Source organism: Etheostoma cragini, chromosome 22 (assembly GCF_013103735.1).
Source record: "Etheostoma cragini isolate CJK2018 chromosome 22, CSU_Ecrag_1.0, whole genome shotgun sequence".
Lineage (NCBI taxonomy): Eukaryota > Metazoa > Chordata > Actinopteri > Perciformes > Percidae > Etheostoma > Etheostoma cragini.
The window spans coordinates 14,799,986-14,825,358 of record NC_048428.1 but is presented as its reverse complement, the minus strand read 5'-3'; the positions used below and the strand labels follow the sequence as shown (position 1 = coordinate 14,825,358).

At 40.7% G+C, this 25,373-nt stretch overlaps 1 protein-coding gene across 3 annotated transcripts in view; it reads right to left on the bottom strand.

Moving 5' to 3' along the window:
• The window catches only part of LOC117937802 (sodium/hydrogen exchanger 9-like), a 58,967-nt gene that overhangs the window by 17,463 nt on the left and 16,131 nt on the right, over nt 1-25,373 (bottom strand). For 2 of the 3 annotated variants that reach the window (XM_034862016.1, XM_034862017.1), the window contains 7 exons: nt 24,760-24,865; nt 22,616-22,754; nt 21,478-21,583; nt 18,422-18,510; nt 17,036-17,146; nt 13,716-13,827; nt 12,722-12,875 (listed from right to left, as the gene is read on the bottom strand). In XM_034862016.1, the coding sequence (XP_034717907.1) occupies nt 12,722-12,875; nt 13,716-13,827; nt 17,036-17,146; nt 18,422-18,510; nt 21,478-21,583; nt 22,616-22,754; nt 24,760-24,865 (817 nt within the window). Of the gene's footprint in view, nt 1-10,539; nt 10,674-12,721; nt 12,876-13,715; nt 13,828-17,035; nt 17,147-18,421; nt 18,511-21,477; nt 21,584-22,615; nt 22,755-24,759; nt 24,866-25,373 lie in introns of those variants that run through there. The other variant, XM_034862018.1, reaches the window with a different exon arrangement.

The following is a 25,373-nucleotide window of genomic DNA, read 5'->3' as shown; positions in this document are numbered from 1 at the left end:
AGCCCGTTTTGTGTTATATACGGCACTGTAATAAAATGGCTTACTGCTGCAAAGCCAATTGGAGGGATTGTCTTGTTTTTTTTACAGGAAAATGTGGTGCAAGTGGGCACAGTTTATTTTTGTTGCCGTTTGTAGACCCTGTCGGTACACAATCCGTGCTGCCTGCATGATCCGTCCTGCGAATGCGCAGATGATAATCATGATGTAAGGGGATTTACAACACAATCCGTTCCACAGAAGCGGTCCGCCGTTAGCCTCCAAGGAAAGCTAACGTTAGATTAGCTAACCGCTAGCTGAGACAGCATGTAAAAGACCCTCAAACATGAAAATAACCGTTAAAATATATGACAGCGGTTACGTCAGCTCTACTTTACTTGTGGTCATTTAAATAAAACACTCAATACTTGTCTTTATTTTTACTGTAAAGTCTTAATTTAGCTGTAGCCTGCTTTCCCCAGTGTTTAGTTTGAGTAACGTTATTTTAGACTGAATCAAGCCGTCAGCTAACGGTTAGCCGAAATAGCTGTTGGCTAAACTAGCGTTAGCTGCAGCAACGAATGTTGTAGCCTAAAACACGCGCAACATCGCTTAGAGCACCTTTAAACTTGCACTGGATTGAGACTTGAATGAGACTGTGTACCTTTTTCCAAGTGTAACTGACACAGGTAAGACGGCAAGATTTGATAGGAATGGTGAGAAGATAGCTGGTCAGGATGACCATTAGTCAATTCTGCCTGACAAAATTAGATTTGTCAAACCACTGTCTCACACCCCCCTAGGCATGGAGCTGGTATAATATCATGTCTTTAGATCCACACATGCATGTGTTGCAATTGCATAAGTGGTCTGTAATAGTTTGTGTAATATTTTGGGGTTTGGACATCATCCATTTTTTCCACATTCTCACTCATCTGCTGCCTCATCACCCTCTCCCCCTTTCTTACGAAAACAATCTTCACAATGCTGCTGCAGTGAGGGGATATTGTTCTCTATATGTAGGTGCTGATGAAATTTTGAGGGCGAGTTGTGAATTATTTAAAAGGGAGGATTATGAAAGCAGCTTCTTGGCGCGTTGCTAGCGGGTATGAATCAATAGGATCCCTCCCTCCACCACCACCTCTCCCTTTTTTCCCCTGAAACGGCAGACCCTTTGAACAGAAGTCCAGACACATGGCCACGGGATACAGCAGACTGGACAGCCAGATGCACCATGCCAGTGCACGTAAGAGGCTTGATGAAATACAGTACATGAGAAAGCCAGTTAGAAAGAGGATGGGAATGTGTATATGTGTGTATATGTGTGTCTATGTGTGCGAGAGGGGGTCTAATTCAGACTGACCACATACACAGGAACAGATGGTCTACTCAAGTCTATTCGGCAGCCAAGTCTATCCTTTTTCTCTGGTTCTGCCTGGAGGCGTGGGGTCTACAGTCCAAGTGAGAAAGGTTAGAAAAGACAGAAGGCCATACACACAAATGTACTGCATGCATACACACAAGCCTACATATTTCCCATAGGTATGTACCAGTTACACAACAGTTGCCTTCGATGAAGATCTGATTCCATGGATTTGATTTGTGCATTGCCATACTGAATAAATGACCATCTTCACAAATTGTACTTAAGTGTCACATAGTGACTTAGTCTACATAATTTTTTTATCTGAACCCCCTCTCTTTCTCTCAATGTGTGCCCATTTTGCTGAACCATTAAATCTGCCTCACTTTTCTCATCTGTGTATTGGGAGTAAGTGTTTGCCCGTCGCTGTTGTTTTCTCTCAGACCAACGATTTTTGCCTCAAGAACAAGCAGTTGGGACCAAACAACTACCACCACAGAGAGCCCAGATTTCACAGCACCGATCAAAGACAAATGGAAGGCTTTCAACCTTGTCGTGAACTTAACATTCAGAGCAGAGTGGATCATCATTTACGAGACGGACAGAAATAAAAAAAAAAGGCCCACATGGATGACACAGTGTTACCTTGACGGTTATCTTAGTTTGCATTGACAGGGAGTAGGAGGAAGTCACCTAACAACAACAAACAATAGATCCTGTCTAAAGTGAGGAATGCATCCTCTTAGCTGCTGACCTTACTGTTTTTTTTACAAACAGGGTCTTATTACTAATTGCTAGGACAGGGTCTACAAACGGCAACAAAAAAGTCAAACAGGGCAGTAACGGATGTCCATCACATTTGGCAGACCAAGGTTTTTAACCAGGCTAGTGGCGTCAGATCAGATTCTTCCTTGTGCTTAGTGCTAATTAGCAAACGTTAGCATGCTAACATGCAAAGCCAAGCTGGTGAAGCTAGTAAACATTACCTTCTAGACAACAGCATGTTAGCATCCGGATGTTTTATTGTGTAAATTGTTGTCATGTGATGTCTTTCTGCTGCATAAAAATTGCCCTTCTGGGACAAAAAGCCGACATCAGTTCAGTTTGTAAACTGAACTGATGTTAGCTTTCAGCTGAAAACACTTTTTAGCTTAACACTCAACATTTTTTTTACATTTCAGAACCAACATTTGGGGTAAGCACACTTGCAAATAAGTGTTTTAGATAGAATAGCTAAAGTTAGAGTCTACAACCTGTCTGACCTTTCTTGTCTCTTCCCCTCTTGTGCTACATTCCAAGGTCTCCGCAAATTACCTTTTTTTCTTCTTTTCATAATTGGTAAGAAAGAAGCCAAAACTTTGAGAGAAAAAAAAGAATTTTGTCTTCCATGTATAAAAATGACCTAGATTCAATCGATTATATTTTCATCTTTTTAGGCTGTCTCTCCAATTTTCTGTCTCCATCTTTCTGCCCAGTGTTCTTTCTGTAATTCTTCAAGAGGCAGAGGGCTGAAATGATAGAGGGCTAAAAATAATGGCTCTATAAATAAGAGGTGCCCATTGAGAGTGATTGAGAGGCCAGGTCGCTAAGCAGCTGGGGATGCTGGGTAAGTTGGATTAATTAGCGCTCTCCGCTTACATAGTGTAGCCCCCCCAACTCTCCCACACAAACACATGGCACGGCTTCCTCGTAAACAATACAGACAACGGTGCAGTGTTGGGTGTTGATTATTTCAAACACACTTTCTATCTCTACATCCGCCGTTCTCTGCAGTGTTGCAAATTTAGCCCCATCAGTACCATCCATCCATCATCCCTCATTACCACTTTCCTGTTCTCTCGGAGGACTCCATGCACACCACATTCTTAAAGCATTGTTCATTCAGCAGTGGAGTGGAAAAATGTGCGTGCACGTGCAAATGTGTGAGAGAGGCACCCTGTGTCCGTTTTATTATTCATACTCATGTGTGGATCGTCTTCCAGCCCACAGACACCTGCCAAAAATGCACACAGCAAATGGTGATATCCTCACTATATTTTCCTCTTACCTCTCTCTCTAGTGCTTAACTGAGACTATGTTAAAACAATCAATTCCAAAACATTTCTTAACATACCCCTTTGTATTTCCGTGTATTGAATTTGCATAGTTTGTTCATGCAAAATTCCCTGGTTTTGCGTTTAGAGCATCTGTCTGCCCTCATACACCCACACAAGCAGACAAACAAGCAGACACAAGCAGACACACACACACACACACACACACACTCACTTTTATTGCCTTGATGCTCTTTTTAATGGCTCGCCTCCTCCCTCTTCGTATTGACGTCACATCCATTAGGCTGTGCCTCTGGGCCTTTTTATTGGAGGCTGGAGCACAGGACTCCAATGTACGAGACCCCGTCCAGAGTCAATCTCCACCTGATAAACTTGCCATATTGGCGGATCTGACAGACGCGGTTACCACAGCAATCTGTTCAGTCTCTCTGCACACCGCCTCAACTATCAATCCACTGTGAGAGGAAACCTATTGAACTGTGTGTCAGAGAGGGGAGAGCAGTGTGTTAACAGCAGCGCAAATACATTACTTAAAAAAAAAAATAATCACAATTATTTTGATCAATATTGAGATCACGATTAATTATCACGTTTATTTGTTGATTTTAACCCAAACAAAATTTTATTGTCACATAGGCTATTTATAACTGCTTTCACATTCATATTGTGCTACATTCCTCTTATATTGAAGTTGTAGGTTGTACATACATCCAACTGCTACACATGTAAATGAAAATCATCTGAAATAAATAGCCTAGGATATATTTAAAAAAACAAAAAGATGTATCTCTGAGCTGCTTCACTTGTTTTCAACAATAACTGATTAAAAAAGCAAGGGAGAGAGAGGGAGTGCAATGGACATTTGCTATTCACAGAGTTATGGTTGACTCATTATGAATGGGTCCAACACGGTTACCAGGGAAGACACTGGTACAAATACAGGTTTACCTCTCATGCTTAACAATATACAGCTGTGATGATAACAATTAAAACTGTGGACAAATGTCAGAAGTGTAGACCGATGTTGCCGCTGTGTCTCTCTATGTTGCTGGCAGCCGTGTGTGAGTGAATGGGGGCGGGGCTGCGCGGAGAGTAAGAGGAGAAACCCAAACACAGGCCCGGCTTCACAGAAGAAATTGATCATTTAACGCAAAATTAAACAATATCGATATAAACAACATTGCTTTGTTTGTGGAGAGGCAGCGGATGTAAGGACATTAGGTGCACCGGTGCGACCTAGAGGAAAAATGTTCGACGAAACCTAGAGCCCTGTGAGCTAACAGACACAAACTAGCACTGGTCACTGCTGTAGTCTAAAAACAACACAGATGGGACAAAATGTTTGTAAAGTTGCATTTACTGGAAACTGGTATACCTTGTGACTAACGTATAACCGACTGCTATCTGTTGTGGAATTTTCCTCACGTTACTTTATCCTATGTGACTGTCTGCATCTAGAAACTAAGCTGCGCTGTGTAGGGAACAACTTTGACTGGCACATGATCAGACAGTGGTTTACGGCATGATAGATTGGCTTTGCAAAAAAAAAAAAGCGTTCTATGAATGGAATGATGCATTTACAATATCACTCATTTGATCGTGGGAAGCCAAAATTGTGATTGTGATTCAAATTTGAAAAATTGTGCAGTCCTACCTACTACCCTACAAATTGCACTGACTGACTCTTTCCTCCTTCATGAATGCAGATTAAGTGTGAAGTGCATCCAAGGCAACTTCAGTCTTAGCAAAACAAAGTTAGCTAGACTCGACTGGTGACAATGCTGTGCGGCCTGGCGCAGACAGAAATGGCAAATGTCAGCTTGTGGTCATGTCTATTTGGAGCTGAGATCCACTTGCGGTAGAGAACAGGCTGAACTATAATGGCAGAACTGTTTCCCCAACTGAGAGAAGAACCATCTGAAATGTTAAAATAAAGCTTGGTTCTTCAACACTCAATATGCAGGGTTCCACTGTGACTTAGTAGTGCACATCTAAACCCTGTCACCCAATTGAAGCTGAGCTCAATGAAATAAGAAATGAGACTTAACTTTCAGTCAGCAAGGGAGTGGAAATCCCCCAAGGAGGAACATGGGAAGAGGAAAATTGAGGAAGACAAGAAGACAGAGAACTGCAGGTTGTTTTGATAAATAACAGCGACCAAGTGTTCTGGGAGCAGCATTATAGCTCCAATCCATCATTACATCATCAAGCTATATTAAAAAAGAATGCGTTTTGTAGAAAAACATTTAGTGTTCATATCAGATGCATTTTGCTTGACAAATCAGACCAACAGTCACCACACCCTCTTAATAGACAAAAAAGAGGGATCCTTTTCCACATTCAGAAAGTATTGTAGATTGTGTTGGAAATCTCATTTAATGAATATGTCAAATTTTTAAAGCAAAAAAGAAAAGTCTCTTTACCCTGTCTATGTTCCAAAGTCATCTCTTGTTGAAGATTGTTTTTTCAATTCACACTTTGTCGTATATTTTCCCTTTTCCATTTGTTACAAAGCAATCCCTTTGACTGGACAGAATAAAGAATATACCAATAAAGAAGAAGTCAGGATTTAAGCTCTTCCCTCTCATGTCCTCTGTCTTATTGCCTCCTTTACTTATCAGAAGGGGTAAACCTATGCAGGAGCCATTCATCTTTGGAGACCTTTGAAGTATCTACCATCCAATCAGGTTGACATCCTTTTATTATCTGCAGTGTGTATTTGCGTGTGTACATGCGGATATGTGGGTGACTTTCCCCTCTCCTTCACTCTGTTATGCCTATATATTAGGAGGGAGGAGGTGTGTAAATGTGTATGTGGTTGTATTCTTGTACTACACAGTCCCCACAATTGGAAAATGTTATCTCAGCTCAACAGGCAAATAGATGTCAAAAACAGGAAGCTAGTAAGAGAGGGAGAGAGAAAAAGAGTGATATATATCTCCATATATGTAGATATACATATATCGATATCTATATAGATATATAGATATCTCTCTCTCTCTATATATATATATTTATATATATATATATATTTATATATATATAGAGAGAGAGAGAGAGAGAGAGAGAGAGAGAGAGAGAGAGAGAGAGAGAGAGAGAGAGAGAGAGATAGATAAGAGGTCAGTGGTGCTTCAATGGTAGTGAGCGACATAAAAGACATGTTTTTCCACCAGTCCATCTGTCTACTCAAAACAAAATGTCAGTCATTAGGCAGGCTCCAGCTGTTCCATCTTAGCCTCCAACATACTACAGCGAGAGAGCAAGGCCTCCTTCATTATGACCACCGTAACATATTTTAAAATTACATCATCTATCTTTTTAGTTATCGTGTCCTGTCTTTCCATCACTTATGCTCCATGGAGTATGCAAATTAACTACAGAAAGTAGTTAGTGTACACTACAGCCATGCTGGCAGCTCTGTGTGACTCTATTTAGGCACGGCGGTGTTTTTAGCTAAATGCACAAATCAACATGCTAACTAGCCCGCAGTGACAATGCTAACATGGTGATATTAATCAGGTAATATAGACCAGGGTAACCATTAGGGATGGGGAAAAACATGACATGCAGCTGTCATGGTGGTCTTGCCCCGCGCCCTGCTATGCCCTGCTACGCCCTGCAGTGCCCTGCTATGCCCTGCTACGCCCTCCAGTGCCCTGCTATGCCCTGCTACGCCCTGCAGTGCCCTGCTATGCCCTGCTACGCCCTGCAGTGCCCTGCTATGCCATGAACTACGACAACTACTATTTCTAGTCATAGTTTCAATATTTATATTGTGACTATTATTCCACTGTTCATCACACCCCCAACCGGCATCGTCAGACACCGCCTACCAAGAGCCTGGTTCTGTCCGAGGTTTCTACTTTAAAGGTAGTTTTTCCTCGCCACTGTCGCACTAAATGCTTCCTCTTGGGGGAATTACTGGAATTGTTGGGTCTTTGTAAATTATAGAGTGTGGTCTAGACCTACTCTATCTGTAAAGTGTCTTGAGATAACTTGATGATTTGATACTATGCATAAAGTTGAATTGAATAGAATGTTTTCGGTGGCAATACTGAATCATTACACAGACGCCAAGTATGGACCTATTATTATAATGTATGTTTGCTGGTCAGTTTGTCTGCTTTACAATCCCAATTAATGTTTCTTAATTAAGAAAAAACAAATGCTGACAAAATTTCCTTTTGGGTACATCAATTGAAATTGGGAAAATTTAGAAGTTGTAAAAAAAGGTAAAGAATTGCAATTTTACACAAAATATTGCAATATGTTTAAAATCGCAATAATATCATATTGGGACGTAAGTATCGGGATGATATCGTATCGGTAGGCCTCTGGTGATTCCCACCCATAGTAACTATCTTAGTTTAGCCTGTAAGCATGCTAAGACTTCTTAATTAAACGTCATCCCTAGAGCCATGGAAAAACCCACACAGAACACATATCTGCCCTTTTCATGACATTAAAGATGCCCTGCCACATGTATTTCATTGCTTTGTAGTAATGTCTGTAGTTCTACCATGGACTCTGTAAAAAAAAATTGCGGAAAAAAATGCCTTTCTAGCGTGGTATAGAAAGCTTGCAGGAAGACTCGGCTCGATTTGTGCCAGTTCTCATTATTATTCAATGAACTAAGCTGCTTGGCTCTGATTGGCTAACAGCTAGCAAATGAGAGCCTGGCTATCAGCATGCTTTACCCAGCGCAACTGGGCAAGCTCATGAATAGTTATGAGCTCATATGGATTTGAATTTCCAAAAATTCAAGTAAAAACATTTTTGTGTGGCAAGGTACCTTTAAGTAAGGATGGACAGCAAAGCTTTAAACTGCAGTAGGCTTAACACAGAGCAGAGGCAGTAAGTCTGAAGACCTTGCAACTGCACATCTACAGCTACCACTAATAATAGATAAGAACAAATGGTAAAAGCAAATTAAAACTATCATCTGAGCTGAGGAAAAAAAATGACATTCAAAGATTTGAATTAGAGTATTAAATGCAGTTTGAAGAGTTTCATTAAAGGGATTCATTAAACAGTGTTTCAATGTCCTAAATTCAGTGTCGGGCAAGTTACTTTTCCAAAATAATTAGTTACATTTACTAGTTACTTCTTCCAAAAAGTAACTAAATTAGATACTCTGCTACAAATTATAAAAGTAAGTGGTTACTTAACAAAGTAACTTATGCTTTACTTTCAAAAAAGTAAATTGTTAAATGCTTAAATCTGACCCCACCTCCACCCCTCTTTAATGGAACTTAAAATAGATGTGCATGTTTAATTATTTATGGTAAATCTGAATATTATAATGAAAAGGACACTTAATACAATACATTTTTAACAGAAACAATGTACACACATCTAAACTAATTTAATGTTGCTGTGGGACAAAGTGAGACTAGCCTGCATGCTTTCGAACACCCGCCCAACTCAACCTCTGATTGGCTTTCCATGAAACTTTACTCAACCTCAGCAAATTGTTAGCATTTAAGCACTTGTCTAGTGCATGGCCCACTGACCAAGGAAGAAAAAAAGTCTTTGAATCTCGGCTCAGATCTAGTTGGTCTGATGAAAAAAACATCTTCAATTATAGTAACACACCACATATTTCGGCAGTAACGATAATGGCGTTATTAAGATGGGAAGAGTATTCAATTAGATTACTTATTACTGAAAAAAGTAACGCCATTATTTTATAACGTCATTATTCCCATCACTGCCTAAATTAAACTAATACTACAATAATGTAAAGACTGAAATAGTCTTAAGGAGGAGAATGTATTCTCTGTTAATACTGACCTATCATAAATAGTGGCTGTGAACACAGAACCAAACATTTTATAGTGTAAAACCAAATCAAAACCACCTCAAACATCATAACCTCTTTGAAAAATTCCAGTCAGGTTTCCGCTCTGCCCACAGTACAGAGACAGCCCTAGTCAGAGTCACAAACAACCTCCTCATATCATCCGATGCTGGCTCTTCATCCCTCCTCATCCTCCTTGACCTTTTTGCTATATTTGATACTGTTGACTATGGCATTCTTTTAAACCGGCTCCACCTCACTACTGGACTAAATGACACTGCCCTCAGTTGGTTCAGATCTCACAAACCGGACAGAATACATCTCCCTAGGCCACTCCAAATCAAATCCACACACAGTTACTTGTGGTGTCCCCCAGGGGTCAGTCCTTGGCCCCATCCTCTGCCTTATCCCCCTTGGCCAAATCATCAGCTCCACAATTTTTCCACTGCTATGCTGGTGACATACAGCTCTATGTAAATGTCACAGCTGACACCCGAGGAAAAAAAGGACCATTATACAGTTTCATGGTAGGTTGTGTTGGGATACATCAATAATTACTTGCACAATACAGTGAAGTAATATTTACGTTACTGTATGCTGATTTGTGTAAATATTCACTTTATTTTGCAGCAGCATGATAAAACTCAAGTGTGGGCAATAATGCACCTTGAAATTGAGACCGAAATGAAGCGCAAAAGAGAGGAATTGGCGAGAGGAGGAGTGACAGCCAGTCTCAGCTTTAAAAGCACATTATGTCTTGTATTCTGATGTGTGACTGAACAGTGAGCTGACTGAAAACAGAGACAAGGTTCTTGTCTGGTTTGAGCCTTAACCACCACACTAAACATGAAGCCCATGAATTTCTCATTGCAGATGGACAGACAGTTTACCCATTTAAGCTCAGCTCACCCCTGTACAGCATGCATTTCTGAGTGTGTTATGGATGTGTGTGTATGCGTGTGTATGTGTGTGTGTGTGTGTGTGTGTGTGTGTGTGTGTGTGTGTGTGTGTGTGTGTGTGTGTGTGTGTGGCTGGCTGGCTGTGAGAGTCTTAAGATAGCAGAGTAGTGGAACAAACAATAGCATCCCACTGTATATTGACATGATATGGTTTTCCTTTGAGCCTCAGTTATAAAAGTGAATTATTTCTATTGCCCACTGTGTGGTTGGAAATTGTCCCAGGCTATTGGGCTACACTCAGCAGTGAGACTCTTATCTGTAAACAACCAATGTCTTTAGTGTTTTAATAGGAAATTCAAAACCTAATGTGAGATTGGAAAGACAAACAATCATCACCATTTCCAGTCAACAGTGCAGACCGGCACTTTTTTTTTTTTTTATTGCACCCACACACGTACACCCAGCACCTTAATACATTTGATACCAGCTTTCTTGAGCAAATTTCACAAAGTAGAAACATTAGACATTTTACTACCTTTTTCTTTTATTTAATGCCTGCGGTGGTAGGTCTTTTGAGGTAGCTATGGGGTAAGAAAAGAAAAAAAAAGTAGCAATTTCACACCGAGTACAACTTCCAAAGACTTCTTCACAAAGCCATTTCAGAGATTGAATGGAAGTTGAATTCGCTCCAGGTGAAGAGATGTATTCACCGAAGTCATTCAAAGTTGTTACTTGTCTCTTCACTTCATACAATCGGATAAGGGAAATAGAGGTGGGAGTTTGGGATGGCAAGTGAGGAAAACAGAGCTATTCTCTGAAACATGACAGCCCTGAAGGTTTAAAGCAGTGTACTGTGATGGGGTCCACATTTGGTATGACTACCCACAAAGACAGCAGTGTCATGGAGACAGAAATGTGCAGTCAATAGTGTATTATTCAGGACAGATATCCACATGTATACATGCACGCTCGCAAGTATAGTCATGAGATACAACCGTAATATAAGTCAAAAACTGAAAGAACTGAAGATTTTACAGCTACAGAGACAACTATATCATGCATGCCAAGGGCTGGTAAATGTTTTTTGTTTAAATCTGATTAATCTAAGGAAATCTAATTTCAAGACACAAATTATTATTCCAAGCAGTGTTTTTAAAATGTCTTATATATCTGGAGGAGATCTTTAATCTTTATTGCTGCCTATTTAAACACAAATATTTAATGTTGATTAAAATACTTGAAACCAAGTTTTAATGTGATTCAAACACAGTCAATAAAGGATCATGAACTTGTCATGAAGTGAAAGCCGCAATTAAGTCTAGAATCAGGGTAACAAGTCAAACAGGAGCCAGAGAGACTAGCGGTAAAGGTCTTCATATTGTTTCAAAAACTACTAAGAAATGTAGTTAAAAATTTAAATATTTCCAGAAACAGATTTTACCAGCCTTTAGAAGTTGCTATGTGTAAACTGTAACACTGACACAGTTCAGTCTTGGTGGAGATAGGATCTAGAAACAACAGAGCAAAAACTAATTTAGCTGCTCAGCTGACACAGAACAAGAGACCTGTATTCGTGGACACAAATGCATTGCCCTGTGGGATTTACAGTGATATTGTTTTTTTTTTGGTCTGGTTCATAAACATTAGCGTTACAATGAGATGAAGCTTATTTGGCTGTAAAAGCTCCAACAAACAACTTGGCAGATTGGATTACCAAAACCAATCTGCAATTCATTGACAATAAAGCAGCTCCAGGTTCCGTTAAACATCACAAACTGCTTCATTGCCTGTGTCTTGTAGGACTGAGAGAGAACATTTTTATGTGTTTTAATGTGTTTTTTCCTTTAAATCTGATTTATAAATATTCAATAAGGCAATTTCAATGTTTTACTGAACTTAGTTTTTTGAATTCTTTTATTTTCTTATACTAATGAAACATTTGCTCAGAGATAGAGAGAGAGAGAGAGAGAAAGAGAAAGAGAAAGAGAGAGAGAGAGAGAGAGATCTGAACTGAAAGCCCCTGGAGATTCAAAAGCATTGACTTTGAAAGACTGTGGGAGTAAATTATACCACTGTGATCTGGGCCATAGATTACACTTTAATAATATAAGTATCTAATTACTGCCTTGCCTCCTTCTCGCCTCTTCTGTACTCCTTAATCATTATCGCCCACTGGGCTTTGAAACACAGATAGTACGCAGACTTGCGTGTGTCTTATGTGTTCTCTTTATATGGCTACAGTGTAGTGTACACACTGGTTTCTGTGTGCAGGGTGGTAGGCTGCATTCAAATGCCATTTCTTTACTAAAATGTTTCCAGGGACCTTTGGACCTGCTTTTTGCCCTGTGCACCAGCCGTGCAAGCCACTAATAGAGGTCAGAGTCGGAGCAGACACACTGAGTTAAGTGCCTGTGTAGGGCTGAGCTGCAAGGGGAGAAGGTAGAGTTCAAACATAAAAAAAAAAGCTTTACAAAGAGCTGTTGGCTAAATACTTAATGTCAGAGTATAACATTGCTGTGTCTGTGTTTGAGAGACAGAGAAACCGCAAATGATGTAAAAGTGACAGACAGGACGATAGGTTTGACTAGCGTCTATTGACGGTGCTGCTCGGAGAGGTGGTAGCACTAACCTGATGTTCAGATGGCACAGCATGGGATGAGCAGCCGTACCCATCAGCCAGATGGTGACGCTGACCAGCAGCAGAGTGGTGGTGAGGATGGTGCGCCTCACTTCTGTGGATGTGTCTCTCATAGCCAGGCTTAACGCCACAGCGCCCCTGAAACCTGAGAAAAGAGAAGACCTTTCTGAGAAAACAGCTCGATTGATGCCATCCATCAATCCACCAGACAACTACCTACCCACAAATTATTAGAAAAAGGCAGGATCGAGCTACCATGGATAACAGAATGCAACCTTTCACTGTCATTGACCAGCTGCTTACAAGCAAGCGGCCCCAAAACAAACTTCTAGATTGCTGTACAGTGGTGACATAATACATAAAGCCAGAACGATTCCCAGAGCAAATCCTTTTACTGCCACGAGGAACAGATGGGGGAGGTGGTGGTGATGGTGGGGGAGTTTCTTTTTTTAAATAGCAAGACAAGGGCTTTTTTACAAAGAAACCTTCTTATGTAAGAGGTAAAATGGGTCAGGCAAGCAGCAAAACATGCTGTTGCTGCAGTACCCCTCGGACATCCCTTTCTCCTCCATCATCAAACCATTCAGAGCTTCAACCATTAGACACTAAAGTGAGGCGATGCCTTATTTAGTCTTCACCAAAATACAGATACAAAAATAGAAACAGATGAGTGAATTATTAATATATGTTATAAAGCCTTAGGATGGCACCTGTCTTTGTGTACACACACAGAGACACAAAAAACTGTACTTTCAGCATCCTCACTATTGCCATAAGCTGCAGGAACAGTGAAGAGAATTGATCCATTAAAGAGTTTTCATAGGGTAAATTAGTTTCTTGCAGCAATAATACAATAAAAAGATAACATAACAGATGTGAGCTGATATACTGCATTTTTTCAGCAAGGTCCAATTATGTAAAATGTTTCTACAAATGAAAATAAAACACAATAAATAATGTTAATAGGTATTATCAAGAACAGTACCTGCAAACATCAGGAAATGCTGGAAGGGGCAAGGTATCTTGGTTGTGCGTCCCAGGTTGAGCAGGAATGAAAAGGGGTAGATGTTGCATGCTCTAGATATAAAGATGGAGATCTGTTCATAATGAGTGCAGATTAAGGAGAGTACTTGTAACTGAGACACATTTACTGGTTAAAGTACAATTATGAGTCAACATGTTGCCATCATAATTTGCGTATTTTTTTATGAAAATCACAATTTCTTTGCATCATAGAAAAACTGACTGTGCCAGAGAAATACAGTTTGTTTGTCAGAAATGCATGCATGCATTCCGTTGCATTTAAACTTTAAGATTAAGTCTGCAGTCAGTTAAGTTTAGGTTTAATTATTGCTAATTTAAGTTAAGGTTTTGCTTTTTAAATTTATTCTAAAAGACTACACCTGGTTGACTTCACATAGTCCGATCCTTCAAATTAATAGACAAAACACTAAATTCCATACAAACATGCCAATTATATGCAAGATCAGGCTGTACAATTACGCCGACGGATATCAACACATGTGCACACACATAACTAAATAATTTCTGAATATTTTCTTTTTAGCATGCAAACACAGCACTGTGGCACCATGTCGAGGCATGAAGCCAACCAGGCTCTGCCAGCTGTCTCTGCCCTCCACACACACTTTGATGTTTCACATGGGACTGAATGCTAAGTGTCCTGGGCAGCCGTTTGGGAGAAAATATATCTACAACTATCAGGGATATAGCTGCTGTCCTGGACACACTTTATTTATTTTTTGATACATTTAGGAAAACTTACAGCAGCCCCATAAAACCTCTGAACCTCAGCAGTAGTGCAGAATAAGATTATCCGGTAACTTCTTGTTAGTGGTAACCAATTCTAAGTTAAAAACCGGAGGAGGCAGGGCCAGAGTAGATAAAGGAAGTTTTTTTTTTTTTTTTATTTAAAATACACTTCTACAGAACTTCTTTTACTTTTGGTGCATAAAAACCCTCTATGCACATAGATACCCATGCTTTGGCATAATTTTCTACAGTAAGTCTAAATATGATGCCTGGAATAATAAAGGGACCAATATTTTAAGCAGGGGACCAGTGTCTGACAGGGCTATTACTAAAACAGAGCTCCCCCGCACCCTGCAGTCAATATTAGATCTCATGCACCCTACGGATTTTCAAAAGCAATATCCTGCTCCCAAAAGCAGTCATTTCTCTTTATCAAAGGCCTCGAAGCTATTTGAATGGAGGTAATTAAGCACTTTCATCTCAGCCTCATTTCAAATAAAGCCCATCTCCATTGTCCCTGGCAAAAGGCTGCAAGCTATGGCGATTAAAATCTACTGCGTAACCAAAGAGCGATTAACAGGGTTGAATCACTGGGGTTATATCATTTTTATAGACCCTTTTAGAACTGTACAAGATGACTTTGACCTCCATTTATTCCTGTTTGTACATCCGGGTCAGCTTCCAGTAGGTGCAGTTTGCCAGATTAGCCAGGCTCAAAGCTCAAGTCAAACATTGTCTCCCTGGCAGCCGCTCACACTGAACATAAGAGCATTGGGGGAAAAATCCACTCAGTTGACTCTTTCTCTGGCTCCTTTGACCCTATGGTCGAAGATGGATTGTAATAATAATTGCTGGCCATCTGGGCACTGGACTGTGAAAGAACAGCCCCTTGGAGTGCGGCTACTAGAGTCTCTCCTCGGGCATACGCTAAGGTCATGCCAGCTCTCCGGCAAGCACAATTGTAGCAAGCTGTCCATTACTACCCCTCTGTTCCCTTCAGGAAGTAAAGCTGATGAATACAACAGCAGCTTTGAATATGAAACACTTGTTATGATAGTATAACTTTAACATGTATGAGTATCATTATGTGGTTGATGGCTTTTTGATGACACTATCATGTTTTGTAGCATTTGCATTCTGCAGACACCCCAGTCGGAGAAGAAACTTATGGGTTACACTTCACTTGAAGGTGTCTACATAAGAGTGACATGACACTGTCATGAAAGTGTCATAAACATTATAAACAAGTCATAAACGTTTATGACATAACGCTTCTTTTAGTAAGTGTTGTCCGGTTTTGTCATGACAAGTTATGGTTAGGGTTCATGTGTCATGACTGTGTCATGTGTTCATGACAGTGTCATGTCACTAATATTTAGATACCTTCAAGTAAAGTGTTACCAACTAACACATCTTCTGGGATGGATTTCTGCCAGCATGGTTTTTGAAATTTTTAAGTCTGAGCATGTTTACGCCCCAAACTTGACCATTTACTGTTGACAACATAGAAGGTAAAGTCAAACTTCTATCAATTAATGTTGTCATTTTTTCAGATAATTTAATAAATCGTTTACTTAAAAAAAATTGCTCATCATCACAATTTCCCATTACAAGTTGACGTCTTCTAATACAATGCTAAATTCGGTGGGAAAAAAGCCCAAAACTCAAGAATATTCACAGTGATATAAAATTGACAAAAGCAACAATCCTTACATTTGACAAGATGGAACCAGTAAAATGTTGGCATTTTTGCACAATATATGACTTAAACAATGAATTGATTATCTTTGATAAAATCTTTGTAAATGCATTATTATACATCCATTTGATCACTGAATAAGAAGATAAATATACCTTGCATTTATGTGCAACAAAAGCAAATAGGTCACAAATAGCTATTTAACAGTGTTAAACAGCTATTGTGTAGATTTTTTTTTCCTTAAACGAGATGGGGAAAACGTAAAGAACAGAAGAAACCTCTTTCACTGGAGATTCAATAACTAATAAGATTTAATCTTCAACCTCAAAAGGGATAGGGGCATAATCCGCTACAAATTAAAGTACTGTAAATTTATTTGTAACAAGCAAACATCTTTAAGCCACTGAGCTTTGCTAGAAAACGGAAATCAACAGCAGTGACAATAATCAAGGACCTATTTAAATTTCTGTTTCATAGGCATTCCTCAGAGCAATGCTGCACTGCAGCTTCTTATTCTGCAGAGATGGTGATCATGAGAGACCGACTGAATGGCATTTGCAGAGCTCACCGGATCAAACCTGTACAATTTAAGTGCTGAGGTTTTTTTTAAAGGACTGGGGAAATTACTGCACTGCAGCAGAGAGGCAAGGTAGAAAACAAAAAAAACAATCTGGTCAAATAAGTGGCAGATGATTGTGCAGATAAGGATTACGCCAGAATGTGGAAGACTCAGAACAAAACGTAACAGAACATCATTCCTAGGGGTCTGAGTGGGATCCAAAGCCTGCACAGCAGGAAGGGAAGATGCTCTGTCATTTAGAAGAAAAGGATACAAATGCCCCAGTAATGAAGAGAGCTTTGAAGACATGAGGAAACGTCAACAATGCATATCCGATGTAGCTGAAGATGAAAATCTCCCCGAGGAAATTTAAGACTTCAAAGAGCTGCAAATTATAAAAGGGATTGAGAGGATCATGAGGGAGAAGGTCATCCAAGATGGGGAGGGGTTCAGGGTGGAGGGTGTGTGTGTGTGTGTGTCTGTGTGTGTGTGTGTGTGTAGTGGGGTGACAGTAAAGGACTTGGATCATATCTGAAAATGGGTAAACAGGCTTAGATTTGCACAAACACAACAAATTCAGTGTTGATATTATTCCCTGATCCAGCAACTGCAAACAACTACATCTTGAGACCTTAATGTGGTTGCATGTAGCACTAGGCAGGTTTTTCTCATCGTTCTCTTGTTAAAGAGTTTTATGCTCATGCTGTTTGGCAAATGGGTACAAGCTTTCTGGACTTAAAAAGACCAGCTAATAACCCATTCTACTTCCTGATAAAGGAATATTCCAACTCATCAACTCAATGATCCAGGCCATATGTTTGGATGTCATTTACTGTGGCTAAAAATAGAATTTGAATAATTTGAATAGGATTTTTCTGCATAATAAATTAAATATTTATTAAGGTCCTTACGTTGTATCTGGATGTAATTAGAGCAGATGTTATGATTTCATTAATGATTTATTATTTCCTGTTTTTGCTGGCTAATACAGATTTGCTGTAAAGCTTTTGTAAAAAGCTATCTAATTTAATTAATGTACCTTTTCCCCTAAGAGCCTCGCATCACAAGGACAAGAGATGCCACAGAGAAATATATTTCTCCTTCTAGCTATTCAACCAGTGTCTGCATACACTAAATCACTTTGTCTCATCCTTTGAGCTGCAGCTGCATGTATAAATCATAAAGATGTAGATAAAGGCATTCTGACAAGTAAGCATACTGCACCATACACATGCATTGACTACTGCATAGCCAATCTACCTTATAGGCAAAGGCTTTAGCTGTGCTGCATACTGTAGCCTTCTAAAAAACGTTCCTTTGATAAACAGTTAGCTCCACTGTGGCACCGATAATGAATAATAAATGCATATATGAGTATATTTGTGTACTTCTGATTTATTTGCTCCTCTGTGAAGCTTGCCGGTGCAGTATGACAGTGTGCTGGCCTCCATCTGTGCTCAGCCTATTAAGCAGATAGTGGAGACAGGCCTCCCACACAGACACCCAGAGCACTAGTGACAATTATGATTGCTTGTGCATGCACGCAGGACACAAACATTAGCATCAAAAGGCAATGTGAACAAGTGAGTAAAATAAAAAAATAAAAATGTTGTTTGAAAACAATAGTGAAATAAGCCTCAATCATCCTCCATGAACCCACCTCCTTGGTCCTGGTCCTACTCTGGGAAGATAAATTGTGAATCGTGTACCTTGCCTGGCTTAGGCCACAAAACAGCACCGCCACAATACCTGAAAAAAAAATTTAAAAACATGCAAGTGAAATGAATGAATATTCAAAAAGGAAGGGGAATAACAAAACAACCAAGACAGTATTAAACATCCATGATGACATCTGTAAGTTGTAAATGTGAGCATCACCATATCATGGGGAAAAAAACTCATGGAGTGTTCTATAAACAGGAAGGTGCTTAACAATGTGCTGTATCTAATTAGTACAGAGTATGCAACATTGCTGATACATGCACATATTATGTAATCAGAAAATTGTGTGTATGTTTTTGTGCTGGTTAACACACAGAGCCTTGGGCCTCTCATGTTGAGTATGATGTAGGAGGTTCTTCCATCATAGGAAAGTTGGAAAGGAAACCTAGACAAGCTGATTAAACTAAGAGAAAGATTAGCTAAACAAATGCATGTAAGCATTTACCAAAACATCCAATAATTCAATTGAATCCTCATGTGTGCAGCTACTTTTGCATTTAAGTGTATGTGACACCAGATCAGACCGGCCCAACCCATTTCCACCAATTGTTCTGGTTCCAGTGGTCCAGCTGTATAAATAGCTTAATCAAAATGTGCTGTCCAACCCAATTCAAGCATCCTCATGTTTCTGGCCAAAAATGCTTCTCCCATTTCTACTCCAAAGCCATGAAGCTCTGGGAATGATACATGCAAAAGAATGAAATCATCGCTGTAGATCGTGCCAGATGTGGAGGAGCAGAAATTAACAAAAGGCAAGTAAATGTCAAGCAAAAATACACAATGGAAAGAAAGGCAGCTCCACAGAGAGAGGAAACAGGGTGGACGGAGTGATTAGGCCCCTGCTAGTAAAGAGGAGGCTGGATGGAGCAGAGAGATGGAATTTGAAAAGCATAGCATAATAAGTGGGTTGCAGAAATTCAATTTCACATTTTTGCTCCCTCTACTTTGTGAGAGAATCACAGAAGATTGAAGAAAATGTGAAATTACTGTGATGGGGAGCAATAGTTAGGGGACAGAGCTAGCAGTAATAAATATGGCAGCAGAGAAAAGATAGCACCTGTGATTCAGGCTGCTAAGTGGAGCCAGTCCATTATTCTTTTTTCACCATCCGCCTTCACACTAGGATGCTGACCTGTACATGCACTATACTAGCTCCAGTAATCCCTGTTCACAATGTTCTTACCTGACAAAGTCTAATGGAGCATGCCTTTGTGGATTTGGTTCCATTTGGTTTAGGGCTTCAACATCCTCCTTGGTTTACTTACTGACGGAGGTACACATCATCCACCACCCACATAAAGACTCCTCCACTCAGGGCACTTGGTAACAGATGAGATGCATCTCATAATGAGCAGTTGTGAGGGGCATAAGATTAATGACAGCAGGGCTCCCTGCGAGGCCGAGGGTCATTAGGCACACCCTCGCTAAACTCCAGCAATTAAAAGAGATAGAAAGAGCCTTGATTACCAAAGGACACCAGGGGGGACTCTCATTGCTCTCTGGGTCGCTCTGTATGAGGTGCTGCTTCACTCCAAATGGTACATTGAAGGCCTTTGACCAGAGTAGCACTCCACAGATTAGTTTTTTGGTTCCAATATTGCAGAAAGACCATCAACGATTGGACTCATTTGTATATGACTGTGACAAAACTTCAGCATCAAGTTGGTTTTATAACACTGCAGGTTTGACGTTGAAATTAAGTTCTATTAGCCCTGATATTGCAGTAATAATGTACTACTGTAACATATTTTTCCTGCAGTGTGTTCCTCCCACACTGGGCAGCATTCAGAGTGGTGTACTTTGTAAACAGGGCATCAAGGTCCAATGGGCAAAGGTTACGCTATTTCATTAAAACCATCTCCTCCTCCTCCACAGGCCACAGGGAGTACTGCCAAGTAAGATAGAGCTCTACAACATCAACAAAGCTAGTGGAATCCCTCTGACACAATAAGGGCAAGAGAAACAACAACAGTCGTTTGAGCATATGTACACTACATTGGTCTTTCAGAACTACATTACGACTGGTTGGTGAAATAATAGATGTAGACAATTCCAGGCAGCTGAGCCAAGTAATTGTTGTTTTTCAAACACAAGATATCCAAGTTTCCAAATGGTTTGAATCAGTAAACTGAAAAATCTAACATTGTACTAAAAATGCAAACTCCCTTTGGTGATGGATAAAGAAAATAGATGCAAGGTCATGTATCCATATTTACACAGGACCTGGGCACGTCTTGACTTTCCGGGAAATCTGTGGAAACAGCTAGGGCAAGAATGGCATTGTCGCTTGCTGCCTGCTTGCCGGTACAGTTTCAAAACAATATATACAAACATGCTCAGACAGAGGTGGGCGGACACCATTTCAAAATGAGTTATGGGGGTTGAGACCAAAATGGGATTGGTATCTACAGTTTTCTGTAAAGAGGAGATGGCTTCATACTTTCTCATCTGTACATTATTGACTTGCTAAAATGCTGGACTCTCAGAGGGTAAGGCTTTCTCTGATGCTGGTGTGGGTTTCTATCTGTTGCTGAGCAGATGGTCAAGTCTGGACAGTGGACAACGTGCACACATTGATTCCTGGTTTGAGTACCAGTGGCCACAGAGACGCATTGAAGCAGCAGTGCTTACCAATCAAACAGCTGCTTGTGCCACTGATATGTGGAGGAGTGAGCGAGTCAGTGCATGGACTTGAGAAGGGACACCTGAGGGGGAGGGCGATAGTCTGCTAACATGATTCTGTCTGACTTCCAAACTACATTCAGCACTGACACACACACACACACACACACACACACAGTATATGTATACATGTGTGTGTGTGTGTGTGTGTGTGTGTGTGTGTGTGTGTGTATGTATATATATGTACACACACACACACACACACACACACACACACACATATATATATATACACACACATATATATACACACACACACACACACACACACACACACATATACTGTGTATATATAAGTCATACAGTGCTCACCTGAAAGTCCACTAGCTTCAGCTGAGAGGAAGCTGCTGCAGGACAACAGAAAGAAGACAGAAGTTTCCAGCAGTGGATTCTCACATAGCCGAGTGAATTTGGTAAGGTGGAAATAGAGTTAAAGATATACAAGAAGATAATCATACACTGCTTGACACTTTGCTTCAGGCTAAGACTATTGGAATTGCAATACAAATGTAAGACTGTTGTGGCAGACTACATGTACCAAAGAGTGCATTATTTCTCCGCAGCCTCTGCAAATAAAAGGCAACTGCAGAAGCTGCTCACTAAGCCAGGAGTCTGCCATTCGAGTAACCCACTGGGTCTTAATGAGACCCTTACTGCGAGTTCTCCGGCAGATAAAGTCCACATCCCACTCCTTCTTTCTCGCTGTCCCACATCCCCTCTGGCACAGCTTCTTTGTAAAGCAGTGTTGCAGAAAGAACAATACACGCTGGAAGTTCAGTATTTGTGATAGTCACAGAAGAGGTCGGTTTAGGTACTGTAAGTACCACAATAGTAGTACTGCTAATTGTTAACAGGTTGCTGCTCTGCATTCCCAACTCCCTCAAATACCCCCTTGTCTTACAATAATAAATACTTTCCTTCCCAGGCCTGATTGTTTTTGTAATTAACAAGGACAGGTACAGCAAGTAATTAAAAGGTAAACAAACAACTCTACGTCAAACTGAGTCTCTTTAAGACACTGTATGAGGAGACAGGCACAAGAGAGCAGGCTGTTGCTATAGTTAGCATCAGCAAAATCTATTAAATGCTCACTTTGTGCTTTGCTCAAACTGTAAATAAGAGCTGAGCTGTGCACCAAACCTCCCATGACACATCCTCATTTTTCATTCTTAAGTCTTATAACTAAAGTTTAGAGGGAAATGCTGGACAACAGCGCAAGTCGAGACTTCATCAGAGGCTACTGGCTTGATTGACGACCTCTCTGCAACCATTAATGTCACCGGAACACTATAGACATCCAGTAGTCACGTTGCTTTTGCTTAGGTGGTACAGTAGGGATTTGTTAGAGGAGCAATTACCAAGTTGAGGAAGTGGATAGATTGCAGCGGATGCTAAGGTGATGATTGAGTTGGGGGTGCGGAGGCAAAGATGGGAGGGGATGAAAGGATATGAGGGCTGTTATGACTGTGAATATGAAACCCAAGAGGAAGGAGCCGGCAAGCACTCCAAGAAAATAACCAACAGAGAGGAGGAAGGCAGGGGGGTCAAAGGTGTGTCCTGCACCCGTCTGGGAATAGGTGGTGATGGCACTGGAAGACAAATTGACACAACAGACTGAAAAAAAGGGTTACACACATGCAAAAAAGAGACAAACTGCTATGGAACAAAAATAAGGCAATAGAACAATTACGGCAGAAATTGAAATGAGTGTTAACAGATGCTGAAACATTAAAATGTCAACATTATTTATGGCTTTGAAACAAATGCAGTCATCAGAAATACGGCCCACTTGGTTCTTGGTGTAAACCAGTCTGCGGCAGTGACCATAAATTCACACTTATTATGCTGAGCTTAGCCTTTAATAAGTGAAATTTATTGGAGTAACTCCTAAGAATACATGGTCTTCTTTAGAAGTTAAATCCTTTCATGAAAAACAATACATTCTGAATTATTTGCGTTAGACATCCCCTAGTGGTTTTTGGGGAACAAGCAAAAAACTAGTGTTGTTTACAAAGACAACGGCATCTTGCTATTAGCACTGCTATAAATATTTACTCTGAGGGGGGAAGGGGAGACTTCCACATGTCATGGAGTGCAAAAGAGGCCTAACAGGGAGGAGGGAGGAGGGAGGAGGGAGAGCCTGAGGTGAAGCAAGCAGAGACAGGCACCCATGCGAGTGGCTGATGGAGCTGACTGCCTTTGTAAGGATTACATTTCTTTGCCCACCACAGATCCTCCCATGTACACCCTTTATACTTTGGCTGATTAAAATTAATGTCAAACAACTGAGTCAGCAAAACAACGTGAAAGTGGGAGATGTTGTTTTTGCTTCCTACATTTAATGAGACACATCTATCCTTCTTTGAAAATAAAGTCTCCTGTTGTGTTAACACATTTCATTTGGCTACTAGTCCCTTGGCCAGTTCGACCCTCTGAAGACTGTATTTTTCAGGCATGTGTTAACTCCCAGACAAAATCCTCAAGACGTCAACACAGGACCTGGTTGAATGGTGGCTGGGTCAGGGCTGCTGGAGCAGGAGGTTTAGTGCCTGTGAGATGGCACATCAGCGTAAGGTTGAGCTGCACTGGGAGCTTGTTAAAATTCCAGTGCCAGGGCCCCGCGTGGCTCACTAATAAGGGCCAGCTTTGTGTGTGGAGCCAGGGCGACCGGCAGGCTAGCGAGCCAGTCAAGTGACAGGAGATGGCATGAAGGCCGGCACGCCACTCCAGGAACAAACAAAGCACTATGTGAGTGTTTATCCAGGAAGACATGCAGGCTCCCTCCTCTGCCCATCAATGTACACAAAGACAGCAGCCACTGCGTGAATTCAACTTTCTGCGCACTCGCCTCCTTTTCTTTCCCTCTTTCTGGGCCCATTTGTGCAAAGAGATGCAAGTACTGTACATGTAATGTGTCGGTCTGTGTGAATACAATATGCAAATAAGAAGTCACATTTTGTCCCATCCACCTCAATTTTTTCATCTGCCTGTGTGGCCATAAATGGGGACCTGTGTGTGTGAGTTCTCTCCCCTGTCTGTCTCCATCTCTCTGCTCCCCATCTATCCATCTTTTAGCACATCTACTTTGTTCACTAGCAATGCGTAAATAGAGCAGACAATGACTGCAATGTGTGTGAGCAGGGCAAACATGCATATGTGAGTGCAATGCTGGAGAAAAAGGTTAAAGTAGAGGGAAAAGAGTGAAGCAATTGAAATGCATGAACAAGGCGTGACTGCATCATGGCTACTTCACTGAGCTTGCGAGGGTTTTTATGCTGTATTTTCTCTAAATTTGACAGTAGCTGTGTTAACCGAGTTTGTTAGCTGGGAGCGTGTCTCTACCCTGGCAGTGAGTCTCCCCACTGAGTATTTTAATGAGATGCTGACAGTGCCAGGAGCAACTCACTTACGCAGTCCACTGCATAGCATCTGAGGCACTCATGTGGTTTTGCCAATCACACCCTTTCCTTAAAGCAGGCAGCATCCATCCAGACCCATAGTGCTAATAGAAAAAGACTGAGCTCCCACACAATTAAACCTAGAAATAGTCTGCATTGAAAGGGCAGAGAAAAATCCTTAAAACAAGATACTCACTATGTCAAGACAATGGCCACAGCATCATTCAGGACACTCTCGCCAAACAGCAGGGTGAGCAGATCCGGGTCCACACGCAGGTCTGACAACAGGCCAAGGACTGCAACTAAAAAAAAAATAGTTACTACTGTTGAAGACTGCAAGAAGCGCAATAATGCCTCTGTTAATCCCACAGAAAAAGTGGTGTGGAGTATCAGCTTTGTGCTACAAACAGGAGAAGCCAGGGGAACAATAAAAAAATGAAAGCTGACAGAAAATGTCAGCACCCCGACAGCGCTGGAAAGAGGATTTTGACACCAACCTACACAGAATCTCTAAACCAAGCAAAGATTTGTTCAGACCTAGCTTAAGAAAATACACAATGCTTTCAAAAGGACAATATTTATGTATGCAAAGGAAACAGAGCCAGAGTCTGTCTCCATCCAATTTCAGTGACTTGTTAAGAATAATTGTATTACTTGACACTGCAGCAGCAAACTCAAGATATCTGGAGTGTGGTGTCTCTTTGTGCGTATGATGACATTGTGATGTAAGTGCACAGGAAAATAAAAACATAAAAATAAATTGCTTGCCATCGTCTACTGTAGTATTATTGAATGAATGAACTGTATACT